Genomic DNA, 14,334 nt, shown 5'->3' with positions numbered 1-14,334 from the left:
CATATTGTGCTTATTGTTTACTTTTACTGTATTTCTATTTTTACACTTAACTTGTATATTCTTGTGCTTGTACTTATTTTTATTTTCTATAATTCTCAATGCTTGGCAACAGAGCGACTGTAACGACCAATAATCAATAAAGTATTTCTGATTCTGATTTTGATTTATTGACTGAGCATCACGCTCTTGCGGAACCAATGTGCAAAGACGAAGTCAACACGAATCAATTTGTCGTCCGTGCCATTAGCCAGCTAGCCTCGGGTAGCTAGCAGTCAGTGTAGTTCTCCTGTGTGTTGGATGAGGCGTGGAGGAAAAAGGAGATGTGGTCCTTTTTTGCCAGGGATCCTGTCAAAGACTTTGCTTATGAAATTCTCCCAGACACCCAGGAGAAGTCTGGAATATGGACTCTACACCGTGGGAAGAGAAAGGTAAAAGATCCGCCGCCGCTGCTTCGCTAACGGTCAGAGTTAGCGTCGTTAAGGGCCTGTCAGTTAGCCGGCTAGCGTTAGCTCTAGTGTCTTTTAGCTACTTTGATTTAGCCTTTAGACAGGATGACTGGTGTTTTATTGGCCTGGCTACATGTTAGGTCTGTCAGTATCTTTATCATCTTTCTCGCTGATTCAGTGTCAGCGCGTATTTACTTTACAAAGGCTAATTTAGCGTCATTCATTTTCGCTAACGAAGTGGACTCCGGCTTTGTTTACTCCCGAGATGCAGACACGTATTTCTCGCCACGTCACCTCGTTTTAGCGGAGTTAATAACTGTTACTGGGACCGTTTCAAGCTCATGTTTTATCACATCAATAAAGGCACATCCCGTCATCACTGACAGCACCTCACATAAACAACTGTCCTGATAATTATCGTTGCAATCTGGACTCTCAGTATCATCACCATCAATGCAGGGCCAGATAAAGAGAGCCGAGCACCTGCTTCCTGTTTTCATCATGTTTATTGCAATGTACAGTCTTAGTCTTAGGCCACTTTAAACTCTGTTATTAAATCCAAGTTATAATGATCATATATATATATATATACGTATTTCTCGGTAGACTCTTTATTAAAATGCAACCAGAAAATACAGGAAATATGTATGCAGCATTAAAGACACAAATATTTTAAAATGAAATAACTTCAACAAGCTAACTTCAACAGGCTAAGTATTTTCTGTGACCTCCCTTTCCACTTAGCATGTCTTAAACTCTCTTGAGCAGACAATATTCAATTTTCAGTTCAGTTTTATTTATAAAGCCCATTATCACAAATCATACTGACTCAGAGGGCTTTAAAACATACAACATACAACCCCCCCCCCCAAAAAAACAATATCCAGGGAAAACGTCAGGAAGAGTGAGTGAGGTTCCTCTTCCAGGATGGACAGACGTGCAATAGATGTTGTAAAAAACAATAAAATTACTATAGATGACAAAATGATGTATTTGAAACGGACAGAGGTGCATAGCAACAATAGTAATAACAATAACATTATATATAACAATAGTAATAGACACATGAGATTTGCAATACTAATCTTCCCATGTATTTGTACCAGGTTGCATTCAAGACATGTCCAAAGCTACTTTGTTATAGTTGTACTATTCCATGTCTCACACTGAATATTAACTTCAGTCTGAAAAAGTCGTTTTGTTCTGACTTTTTGGGTTTTTTTGTGTGTGTCCTCAGACCAATGGAGAGCCAGTGTCGGTGTTTCTGTACGAGGTAGCACAGGGGACAGAGCAGCAAACACAGCTAGCCAAAGCTGCCTTTAAACGCATGAAGACCCTGCGTCACCCTAACATCCTGGCCTATGTGGACGGATTGGAGGTATGTGTCTGTGGATTTTGCACCCAGCGCAGCAAACACACACTGTCATTGTTGATGTTCATAATTGTTCAAAGGAAAATGTCAGCTTGTGTAGTGACATTTTAAAAATAGTGAGTGACCATTTTTTAGCATATAATAAGTGTCTCGTTTCCACTATCTTGCTTTTCTCTGCATGTTTACGTTCAGATAGAGGTGAGTGTACATATGCCACTGTAGGCCTGTAATAGTTTTACACTAGTTGTATCTAGTAGTGTACTACATAATATAAGCAGTTTTTACACTGGTTTGTGTGCTCAACAATATCAAAAAATACCCCAATACAAAAAGTTCACTTGGGCTGTACTATTGTTAGGATTACACACTTGATATTGGCGCATCCACTTTTGCATGTCTTGCCAAAATAAATCATTGAAAATTAAATATATCAAACAAAATCTGACAGGTGATTTTCCGTGTTTGTTAGTTGCATATTCATAATCCTGAAGATGCCTACCATTCATCATAGCGCCTGAAACTTTGCAGCAACCGGGAAGTTGCTGAACTCCCTAGCTCAGTCGAATTCATCCCATCAAATGCTACAGTGTGTGTACAAGGTTGTGCTGTAGTTTAGTAGGTTAAGGTAATAATTCGGATTTCATTTTTTTGAAGTGGGGCTGGATGAGGTATCCATAGTCAGTGTATTAACTACAGTAGATGGCAGTGAGCAGACCACCACAGACGTTTAGCGATGCACTGCTGTGGACAGGGGCAGCAGAAAAATGTATTTAAGCCACCTAAAAAATGTCCACCCAGAAAATTAAGTGTATGCCATATTCAAAATATTTTTAGCGCTTTGTCTTGCCCTTAGACAGAAATTTCCAATGGGAGACTGAAGTAAGTGAGAAGAACAGTGATTAACCATCAATGAACACAGGAGTTTCTGGTCTACCGCTGCCTTGATCAGTTATTTACAATATTTTTAACCACTTAAACTTGCTGTCAGACCACCCTTTCCTCTGGCACTCCACTTTCTCAACTGTAAATCTTTCATAATCTATAGCACAAGTGCAATTGTGCTGCTCACTGTTACACCACAGATCATTGTTCTTAGTTGGTTTTATTTTTTTCATAAACAAAATCTGACCCAGTCAGCTGATCTGTGTATAATATGACTATGGATGAGTACCTCATACAACGCTGCTTTAAAAAAAATCCAAACTATCCCTTTAACATTTACTTACATTTAAATACATTGTGATGATTAAATAATAATGTTTATTATGAAAAAATATTATGTATCATATATGGCTAATAAAAAGAAGAGCATTTGTTCATTTTTGTTTATTAGTATATAAAGTATTGTATGTATCGCTGCTGCCGGGCGCAAATCTCTTATCTCCAAAATTGCTATTTTTCAGGAATCAGACAAAAACTCTGTATTTAAAAAAAAAAACAAAAAAAAAAAAAAACAATGGAAATAGGAGGTTTGGTCACAACTCTTTAAATACATTTCATTGGTTGAGAAATGTTAAAACCCACTGATAGACATAGGGGGTGACCAATAGAATTTATTCATGAAAAATAAATGAAAATAGAAAAATGTGGAAATATGAGGTTTACGCACAACACTGTATATATATAAGCTCCTAATATCATTCTGATATTATTTATAGGATTTTCATTCAGCTGTTGAGTATTTATGCCATAAACCTGGTGCATTAAAACATACACAATAGTTATATAAAGATTTGATAATATTTGATTTTACCTGCGGTTGTTTCACAGACAGAGAAGAGCCTGTACCTGGTTACTGAGCAGGTGACCCCCCTGGCAGTCCACCTGAAGGCCCAGGCAGAGAAGGGTGGATTCGGGGAACTGGAGGTCTCCTGGGGGCTGCACCAGATAGTGGTGAGGACAGAAGAGAGAGAGACATCTGATACTCTGAGGAGAGCTGTTTCTCTGTAAGCCCTTACTCCTCCTCTGCTGTTTTTCTCCTCCCACAGAAAGCTTTGAGTTTCCTCGTCAACGACTGCCACCTGCTTCATAACAACTTGGGTGTTTCGGCTGTTTTTGTGGATCGAGCCGGGGAGTGGAAGCTAGGGGCCCTCGACCATGTGGCCCCTGAGCAGGGTGACCCTAGTGGGGTCTCACTGCCTGCGCCAAAGGCTGTTTACCCTGACATGGAGAAATATGAACCACCAGAGATGTCCAATAGCAGTGGAGAGAAATGGTGAGAGGCGTAAATGTCACAGAGTGAGAGGAGTTAGTCTGAATAATAAGATGTTATACGGGAAGAAACGGGACGCAGCAATAATAATATTTTGATAAAGTGCAGAAATGAGAGAATTAATAAGTACATAATTCAGGGTTCCAACAGTCATGGAAAACCTGGAAAAGTCATGTAATTCCAAAATCTTGTTTTTGTAGGCCTGGGAAAGTCATGGAAGTAGTAAACCCTTTGAAATATTCAGAGCAGTCATGGAATTTTGGTGTGTGCAATGATGTTAAGTGTTAAACTAAACTTCGGTGGATAACCTTCATCGTAAGGTAACATAAGACCAAATTCATTTTCAGTATGGTCATGAATTTCAAAGATGCCACACTTTTGTTTTGCCCTGCTACTACTTTTAAATTTTTACTGAACTTTTGAGATGGAGAAATGTTCATTTTATGCATTGTGATGGGAATTTTATTATAGGTCCTTGAAAGTCATGAAAAAAGTTTTGGAATTTTCTCCATGAAACTATTTGGGAACCCTGATAATAGGACTGTTGAAAGCTATCTGAGCTAAGTGTTAAAATATTTAACCCATCCCTGGTTACTGCCTAGTTTTCCAGGGTTTCCATGGTCATGAAAGTCCTGTAAAAGTTATGAAATCTGAAAAACTGTTTTCAGGCCTGGCAGTGTTTTGGAATTAACAGAAAGTTTTGTAAAATTTCTGAATATACATTGTTTTGGGTGTTGTTTAATTGTCTTTATGTTCATAAAAATCCCACTGGGTCACTGACAGTTGATTAGATCTGAGGTTTTCTATCCCACAAAAATGAGCATGGCCTTGATATTTTGCAAAGTACAGTTTTTTGCCGGTTTGGTCTTTTGGCATATGTCTAGTTTGTGAGTAAAGATAGCGTTAGCAGTTTGCTTATTCACAAATGCCTGGGATGTGTGTGTTTTTAGGCCTACCACTTTTACAATGCTAAAATAAAGGCATGGTAATTGGGTAAAATATTATGGAAAAGCTTCAAAAATTTGTTGGTAAAAATGTGCGGGAACCCTGTTTTCGTTAGATACTTTGTATTTAAGTGTGTGCATGTTTGTTTCAGGGCAGGGGAGGTGTGGCGGCTGGGCTGTCTGATCTGGGAGGTGTTCAACGGGCCACTACCTCGCACGTCCTCCCTTCGTTCACTGGGAAAGGTACGACACCCGGACTGCTCTTTTGTGATATGACTGCACCGTTGGCATTTATTACACGGTGTTTTTCCCCCTGCGATAGTCTACAGATACTTTCTTTAGTTGTTAAAGGATTTAATAAGTGTTGAGACGATGTCAGCTTAACTTCTATAACGAAACATTTGCTAAAACTGAGGAATACTTGAAATAAGACAAATTCAGACGATTCTTTTTATTTAGCTTTAGAGGGCAGACGTTGTGTTCATGTGAAGACGAAACATTGTCAGATGTATCTTGAGAAGAGTTAGCAGAGATCGTGAATAAGAAGCACATGTTGCCTTCAAGCAAAAATTTAACCTGACGTTGCTTCATGGTTCCAGCGGCAGCTAAAAGGAATCTTTTGTGACGTGAAGAAGTGTTGTTCACATGGCTGTCCTCTCTCTCATGTGTCCTCTTTGTGCCCACAGATCCCCAAGGCCCTGGTCCCTCATTACTGTGAGCTGGTGGGAGCCAACCCCCGAGCTCGGCCGAACCCAGCCCGCTTTCTGCAGAACTGTAGAGCCCCCGGAGGGTTCCTCAGCAACAGCTTTGTGGAGAGCAACCTTTTCCTGGAGGAGATACAGGTCTGCAGAGCTCCATAAAGACTCAAATAACAGCTGTGTTTGTGTCTCCGCCACCACTGCGCTACAAATAACTCAACAGTTTTTTAATACGGCTCCACTGAGACTATGGCAGGACAAATTTGACTATGGCTGCCTGTCTTTGTAATTAATGGGAAACACTGGTGAGGCTGGAGGGCGGACAGTTTTGTGTGTGCTGTAAAATGACATCTTTGATTGGAAAAAACAGCAGAATTTGGATTTTATTCAAAACTTCATGAGGGTCTCTTGTTTGATGTAACAATTATTACTAATATGATTCTTATTATTGTGGTTCTCTCTCCAGATCAAGGAGCCAGCTGAGAAGCAGCAGTTCTTCCAGGATCTGAGCGACAATCTGGACTCTTTCCCTGAAGACTTCTGCAAACACAAGGTCCTGCCTCAGCTGCTCACCGCCTTCGAGTTTGGCAATGCAGGCGCTGTCGTCCTCACGCCGCTCTTCAAGGTGAATCTTTACCCTCTGGCGCAACTTTCACACCTTGTTGAATATCAGACGGTGTATCACAGCATCCCCAAATATCTCTGATGATTTTCAAAACATAACCCTGATCTCGTCTCCTTCTGTCTGTCCGCCAGGTGGGGAAATTCCTGTCAGCAGAAGAGTACCAACAGAAGATCATCCCCGTCATAGTGAAGATGTTTTCCTCCACAGACAGAGCCATGAGGATACGACTGCTGCAGCAGGTATTTAAGGCCATTTCGGGTTTTTTTTTCATGTTGGTGTTTAATTTAATTTTCCATTTGCCATCTAGCATGAATGCTTCGCAGCTTTAGAAAGAGGAATGACAAATACAGTGAATAGTAGGATAAAATATATTTAAAAAAAAACAGGAAATTATATCCCAATCTGTCATTTTTAAGCCTGTCTTAAAGGATAAAAACATTTATTTGCTTTAACATCGTTTCTTCTCTCTGTCTCAGATGGAGCAGTTCATTCAGTATCTGAATGAGGCCGCAGTCAACTCCCAGATTTTCCCTCACGTCGTTCACGGCTTCACAGACACAAACCCTGCCATCAGAGAACAGACTGTTAAGGTAGTGTGCTTGCCTTAGACAAACACAAACGGCGGTTTATACAAACAGTGACTACTTATCAGTTGTGTACTGGATGCTTCTGTAGCCATGACCCTTCTGTTGCTCCCTCAGTCCATGTTGCTGTTGGCTCCCAAGCTGAATGAGACCAACCTGAACCAGGAGCTGATGCGTCACTTTGCCCGGCTGCAGGCCAGAGACGAACAAGGCCCGATCCGGTGCAACACCACCGTCTGCCTGGGCAAAATTGCTTCCTACCTCAACGCAGGGGTAAAGTACAGCCGCATTCATATTGTGCAACACATCATTTATTTATTGAAAAAAAAAAACACTTAAACCGGTAAAGAATATGTTCACATGGAAGAATGTGGTTTCTCTCCCTTCACAGACTCGACAGCGTGTTCTGATTTCTGCCTTCTCACGAGCCACTAAAGACCCTTTCCCAGCGTCACGCTCTGCCGGTGTGCTGGGTTTCGCCGCCACACACAACTTCTACAGCATAACAGAGATCGCCGCCCGCATCCTGCCCACCCTCTGTGCCATTACTGTGGACCCTGATAAGAGCGTCAGGGACCAGGTACACACGACTAATGGAGACAACACGGTGTTTCTTATTGATTAAACGCATGACTGCAGTCACTGCTGTGAAGACAAGAAAACAATTTGTAACTGCTTAGCAATACATTACTCAGTATTGAATGTTTCTGTATTCATCTTGTTATTTATTAGCAGCGTAATGCCTCGTTTGTTTTCAGTCGTTGTCCTTGTCCGCAAACCCCAACAGAATCTGCAAATTTCTTTAGTTTTCAGTGGTAATACAGAAGTTAAATCCGTCAAATTCTGCTGTTTTTTGTTTGTTTTTCCTTGCTTGTGATTTTTTTCTTTCGATAGATAATATTCATTTAAAATAACTTTTTGTGATGTGGAGGTATGGATTCTGTGTGGGCATGCTTTTTTAATCGTAAAGATAATGAGGAAAGAAAGCTGGATTAATTACTAATAACAAACAGGAGCCAGGCAGTTTTAAATTAATTAAATAGGAGTATTATCATGTAATAACCCCAATAAGACGTTAAAGCTGCTGAGATGCACCTGCAAGATCATTTAAGAACAAAATAATGGCAGTTTCTTTGTAAAAGAAAAAAAAAACTTGTAGCTTTTGACTCCAGTTAATTGATAAGGTTAAATACATTTGAAAATGCAAAGATCCCAGGATACATTTTTGGAATAGACAGAGAGGTTAGTGACGTATCCAAAGATAGGCTTTAGAGTGTAGCTGGCTTATGATACTATATGTTTACCATATGCTGATGTATTTCTGCTCAAGGTGTTCTTCCTTTCTCTCTTTCAGGCATTCAAAGCCATCAAGAGTTTCCTTTCCAAGCTGGAGACTGTGTCAGAAGACCCCACCAAACTGGCTGATATAGGTATGAAACACACTGCACCAAGTTGCCAAGTCCTCTCATTCAGCAAGAAAACAAGTGACTGCATGCAACATATTTGTTTACATACCTTGTGCAATTTCTGGGTAAAAATAAATAAACACTTCTGCGTCTGAAATCAAATACCTTGAGCAGAATAAAGGGACACATGTCTTTCAGTTATCCTTCTCAAGTTTTAAAGCTGAAATCTTGACCGTGTCTCTCCTGCCTGTCCTGCAGAAAAGGACGTAGCGTCGGGTGCTCAGGCTGCAGGAGCCTCTTCCAGCTGGGCCGGCTGGGCCGTCACCGGCATGTCCTCGATAACTTCTAAGCTGATCCGCAACGCTCCAGGGACAGAGGGAGGTGCAGCAGCAGAGGGCAGCGAGCCCGCCAATGTCACCACCCTGACCAGTGCTGCTGATGGAGCACCTGAACCTGGTGGGGTTATCACATTTGATCAGTTGACTCTTATTATAAAGTTGGACTAATGTTGGACAGTTTTGTAAAAAAGAGATCAAAATTGATGCGGCAGAGCCAGAAATAATACTTCACATTTTTTTTCTCCCTTGTCAAAACTTACTGCCTACATTACCCATAACGCAGCTCAACTGCAAACAGTTTGGTCAGAGATTTGGTTGTGTTATGCTGGTAGCAGCTAACGTAGCCTCAAGCTCTTAGCTTCAAGCAGAGATGAGGAATAGACTACAGAGGTCTGATAAGCTCACTTATTTTTAACACCACACCTTCAGATTTCTCTCATTTTTAAATTTGTAGTTTTTCAGACCCAACCTGTGTTCACTCAGTGGACATCACGTGAGCTAGTTGTTAGATTTTGTGCCACAGAAGGCCTCATTCAACTATTTGCACATGTGCATTACCCCTTTGTGGAAAAGTAAGCACGCTTTGATGTGTAAAATCGTTGCAGTTCCCCTTTAAGAAGTCCTAAATATGCATTTGCAGCCATGTGTCTTGTTTTTCTTTCTATCGTAGGCGCTGAAGATAAAACTCCACAAGCCTCTGCGACTCACCATGCTGCCTCTAGTCGTGCCAACCAACCACAGAGTCATGAAGGAACAGACAACGATCATGAGCCAATAGGAGACCGCTGGGATGACGAAGAGGACTGGGGAAGTTTGGAGGTAAAAGTTCAACACTTTTAAATGAAAAAAAAACCCAAACTCATTATTATACATGTGTGTATTAGATTATATGTGGTATTATTTGTATCTGTAAATTAAAAATTGATTTATTGTTGACTCTGTCTTACGTAGGAGCCGGAGAAAGCTCACACTGAGACGGATGACTGGAACACTGACTGGTCGGGAATGGCATCATCCAAAAAGAAGGCCAGTGACAGAGGAGTATGAGCCCTTTAATTTGGATCCTTGATACAACACCACCTTTAGTGCTGATACTTGTACTTCTAATGCTAATTACAGCATTGATATTACTGTCACTACTCTTAATAATATATTGCATAGGCTTGATACTGGACTAAACGTGTTTATGGTGAAATCTTCCCTACGTATCCAGACATATGTATAAGGATCCAGACGTCCGCCGTCCAAACAAAAGTTTCAAACAAACGATTTTTTTTCTTCTTCTTTCTTTGAGTTTGTGATCTGACGAAATGTCTGAAAGATTTTATGAAGTTTATAAGACCTTCGTAATCAGTGGTGTCTGTGCTGCTTTCTATAATATTAATTTCAATCTTTTGTCATCAATGTGTAGGTGGGCCGGACCTCTGTGGCGGTGAAAAAGCAGAGCGCAGACTGGAGCAGCTCTGGCTGGGACGCCGATGACAGCTGGTCCAACGAGAAGGAAGGACAGGGTCAGAGCTCTGCGGGCGAGGAGGGCTGGGGCAATGACTGGGGAGACGAGGACACAGACACAACTTTGGCCAATACGACGCTGCCCCTGCCCGAAGGAGTGCGGTTAGCCAGCGAGTACAACTGGGACAGCGGCAGCTCGGCCAAAGGGTCCAGTCAGAACGACCTGTTCGCCAGCGTGTCACAGAGAAACACAGCCGGCACTGCTGCCGCCATGGTGAGGACGGAGGGAGGGAGGCAAAAAGAGGACACATGAATGTAGCAGTGTTTACACCGCAAATGAATAGACATAGAGTACAGTGATGTGTGTGTTTTTCTTCTTGTTAGACTGGTGACGGCTGGGCTGCAGAGGCAACGGGAGACTGGGGAGCGGAGGAGAGCTGGGAGTCAGTGGACGGTAACCAGGGTAAGTCTCTCTGTCACATCACTGAACCATTTTTACTTTTCTGTCCAAACAACTTCACATGAACCTTTTCTGTATTCACACTAATGCTCCAGCATCCTTATGAGATGACCAATAAACACATCCTCCCTCCCAACTCATCAGGTACAGACGCTTGGTCAGTGGCCCCACACGTCAAACTGTGTGGCTCTGGGTTCCCCTCCAGCGTCAGTTTTGGACACTTATGGACAGTGTGTCAATATACTCTTTGTACATGCAGTGTCTTTTCAAAATAAATGTCACTTTTCACAAGAAATGTAAAATTTCTGCTAATTAAATTCAGTCTCTTTGCAAAATAAACCTACAACGCAGGTTAAAATGATTTTTTGGTTTAATTTGTTAGTTTTGTTTGACACATTCACCGCCCCACCCTTCCCATTCGGACTCATTATGCCATGGCAACAAATTATATTGACCAGTGCATCTCATACTGACGCTAAAGGTGCGTTTGTACGTCAGTATCTAATGCTGAGGGCCACTGTCAAAGTTTTAGTATTTGACGAGTTGGGAGTGAGGCCAGGTTGATTTAATTGTATGACTGGGTATTGAAATGCCTGTGTCTACTGTCCTCCAGGTCTCAGCAAAGCTGAGCTGTCCAAGAAGAAACGGGAAGAGAGGAGGAAAGAGCTGGAGGCAAAACGAGCGGAGCGCAAAGCTGCTAAAGGGCCTCTCAAACTGGGCGCACGCAAGCTGGACTGATGGGGATGCAGAGAAAGATGTGAGGGTGGGGATGGAGAGCGAGGAACCACGGTGGCTGGACCCGGAGAGCTGGACGGAGGCCCGACATTCCACAAACAAAGGACCAGAGAGAAGTGGTGAAAATACTGTGAACAGGTGGAGGAAAACGTTCCTGTTGGTCAGCAGATGGCTCTCAGCTTTGAGATTCTCTGTCTGTCTTCATTCAGGAACTGACAGAAGGGTGAAAAGCAACAATCCAGCGCTTCATGGATGCATTATTGTGAATGGCAGAGCTGAAACAAACACACAGGCTGACCATTGAAAAAGCAGCACTGAGCAGCGCTCCTTGCCGCCTGAGTTGATCTAAGTGTCCCCCCTTTTTTTTTTTTTTTTTTTAAATATAGCTCATTAACCTGCAGTTGTAAAGTAAATGTATATAAAAGGTGCATCTTGTCTTAAAATGACATGAAGAAATGACTTTTTTAAAGAACTGAGAAGTATATATAAGAGAATATCAGAATCAAACATGCATTATGATACTGAATGTTTTTCAGTACACACACACACACACACACACACACACACACACACACACAGTGGATATGAATGTTTTAGTTCAGCTGTCACTAACTTACAGACTTAAAATCACTCCATGCATGCCCTGTCGTATTTGTGTGGCCTAACAAAAACGTGTCATGGCACAGATTTTACTTTGCACATTCAACACAGTATTTTACCGAACTGAACCGGACAGATGAAACTGTAAATGTGTAACACACTCAGCGGACACATGATGGAAATAAGTAGATAAATTGATGCTGGTGAGCTGGTTTCAAGGGAAAATCAATTTGTGTTTACATGCCTTTTTTCCTGTGTGTCCTCGTAGTGCTGTGGTGGAGGTCTAACGAAATCAAAGGAGTTTTATTTTGAAATCCTCTGAAGGAGCCTGTATAATCCTGCAGGACGTCAGTCTTTGTTGAAAAGTATCAGGTGTGGTCTGGGTAAAGGAGTTCCCTAAAAGTTCCTTTTACTCTTTTATTTGTGCCTTTATTTAATTAAAGCGACCTGCTCTGTAGGATCACATCCAAGAACCCCAAAGTTACAACTGAAATTTCCAACCTGAAACATCTTCCCCCTTTTCAGTGCAACCCCCAGATCTTCTGTCTGAGTTGAAAATGCCATTTTTAGTTTTGGTGTTACAAACCAAACAAGATGCTGTAAAGATGCAATCAGCAGCCATCACCATCGGAGCTAATGTCCAGGTGTGGGTGGTCAGGTAGAGCTGTGTGGACTGAGGAAGACTGGATGCAACCTTTTACTGAGAGTCCAAATCTGTAGCATGTGAGCTGTTCTAAAAATAAATACAAGTAAAATAAATGTGTGTTTCCTTGTAACAAATTAATAGTCAGTAGTCGTCTGTCTCCTCAGCAGGTGTGTGAGGTGCAGCAGAGAGCGAGCCACAGGCTGCACAAAGGTTTAAATTACCTCAACACTCTCAGCTGTTCCCAGTTCTCCCAATGAGCGCCTGCCTGCAAAGAGCGCTCACAGACCGGTAAACCACAGAGATGACACCCTGTGGTTTTTTTTTTTGTTTGTTTTCATTTTTTTATATTTGACCCTTTGATAATGTAAAAGGTACAGCACAGGTAACAAAAAAATAAATACATAAAAAAGCAATATATCTGAAAGAAGTATAAATGGGGAATAGAAATGGTAAAAATAGAAAAATAAGCAGATGAGAAAATAAATAGGTAAATATATACAAAAAGAAACAAAACATATACATACTTTTTTTATTAATTAAGCTTAGTGACATCACTTTTGTGTGGTGCGTTAAGATTTCTTTCACAAGCATTTAAACCTTTGGAACAAATTGGTTTTATTTCTTTTAAAAACATGGGGGAAAAGGCAATGAGCTACTTTGCAATAAGTGTCCTGCAAATTGTGAAAAAAAAAATATTTTTAAAAAAGGTAGAAAAAAATCCATAAAGTTATATTTAAAATGGTCATAATTTTCAGGAATATAATTATTTAAAAGAACTTCTTCAGTTCATTTTCTTTTTTGTTCTTTTTTCTTTGGTGCTATTTTTCAGGTAATTTTCTTGTAGTTTTTTTGCTTGTTTTTACAAATTTCTTGAAATTTTGGGGGATATTTCTTTCTAAGCTGCTCTTAGCCTTCTTACCATGTTTTGAAAGAAATAAAGCCAATTTACTCTGGGTTCAAAGGGTTAAAGAGCTTTGAGTTGCAGGAGGACAGATACAAACTTGGGGGGGGGGGTCGTCACAAATGTTCTGGGTATAATACTGCACTGCTGCATTCCTTTAAAAATGTTATAACCTTTCTGCTAAATGCACTTATGATATAGCAGAGAAATGGCGTTCACAGCCCACAGACCTTTTTCAGAGCGGATATTTTGACGTGTCCTTGTAGAAAAAGCACAGGTGTTACCAATCACACTAATAACGGCTCACATAACTAACTGTCCCTGTGAGATTGAGCCGGTACGACCCTGGAATCAAACGCCCTAAATGTAATTCAGTCTTCGTTAACGTCATTATTTACACCTGTGCTGTTCCTGCTGTGACATGTCAAAGTGTCTTATCAGTGGAAAAGGTTGATTATTTCTGAAGCTGTGTGCACAACTCTGTTTATTTTCCTCATTGGCTGTAGAAATGCTGTTCTGTACAGTTAGTCTATGACTGCTCCATAGAGCTGTAACACTGTAACAATTGACACTGAATTTCCCAAACTGTCCTAAAAAGAATAGTCAGTGGTAAGCTTTCTTCTGGATGATTGTGAAGTTGTGGAACGAAGGGAATCCTACTTCGGTGTACAAAACATTAGAAAACAGTGAGAAAAGCCTGTTATAATATCCTAGAGCCTAAAATGACTCCGTCAAATGTCTTGTTTTGTCCAATCGACATTTACAAACCCCCAAATATCAAATATACTATAATGTGAGACCAAGGAAAGCAGCAAGTTCTTATGTTTGAGGACCTAAAAATATATCACATTTATGACTTTTTTGATTTAAAAAAATGACTAATGATAAATTGGCTAAACATTGCAGGTTAATTTT

At 40.8% G+C, this 14,334-nt stretch overlaps 1 protein-coding gene across 2 annotated transcripts; it reads left to right on the top strand.

The window, feature by feature from the left end:
• The first annotated feature begins 236 nt into the window (after positions 1 to 236).
• On the top strand, positions 237 to 12,631 carry scyl1 (SCY1-like, kinase-like 1). Of its 2 annotated transcripts, none has more exons than XM_042493519.1 (18): positions 237 to 428; positions 1,684 to 1,824; positions 3,589 to 3,711; positions 3,807 to 4,033; positions 5,127 to 5,217; positions 5,661 to 5,816; positions 6,139 to 6,297; positions 6,429 to 6,536; positions 6,774 to 6,887; positions 6,999 to 7,154; positions 7,273 to 7,461; positions 8,236 to 8,311; positions 8,546 to 8,743; positions 9,296 to 9,444; positions 9,577 to 9,651; positions 10,037 to 10,351; positions 10,462 to 10,540; positions 11,151 to 12,631. In XM_042493519.1, exons 1-18 carry the CDS (start codon positions 321 to 323, stop codon positions 11,273 to 11,275), a joined length of 2,589 nt encoding a protein of 862 aa, XP_042349453.1. In that variant the 5' UTR covers positions 237 to 320; the 3' UTR covers positions 11,276 to 12,631. The 2 variants fall into 2 exon arrangements, with proteins under 2 accessions (XP_042349453.1, XP_042349452.1); XM_042493518.1 differs by having other exon boundaries at positions 9,577 to 9,666.
• The last annotated feature ends 1,703 nt before the right edge of the window (positions 12,632 to 14,334 follow it).

The sequence above is a fragment of the Plectropomus leopardus genome, chromosome 9 (assembly GCF_008729295.1).
Source record: "Plectropomus leopardus isolate mb chromosome 9, YSFRI_Pleo_2.0, whole genome shotgun sequence".
NCBI classification, from domain to species: Eukaryota; Metazoa; Chordata; class Actinopteri; order Perciformes; family Serranidae; genus Plectropomus; species Plectropomus leopardus.
The sequence above is the reverse complement of the archived record's forward strand: the minus strand, read 5'-3'. Positions and strand labels throughout refer to the sequence as shown.

Bases quoted from the DNA above. Each gene is read 5' to 3' on its own strand.
- scyl1 (XM_042493518.1), top strand. From the start codon at position 321: ATGTGGTCCTTTTTTGCCAGGGATCCTGTCAAAGACTTTGCTTATGAA. The intron at 7,155-7,272 runs GTAAAGTACAGC...CTCCCTTCACAG, and splicing joins CTTCCTACCTCAACGCAGGG to ACTCGACAGCGTGTTCTGAT. The intron at 7,462-8,235 runs GTACACACGACT...TCTCTCTTTCAG, and splicing joins ATAAGAGCGTCAGGGACCAG to GCATTCAAAGCCATCAAGAG.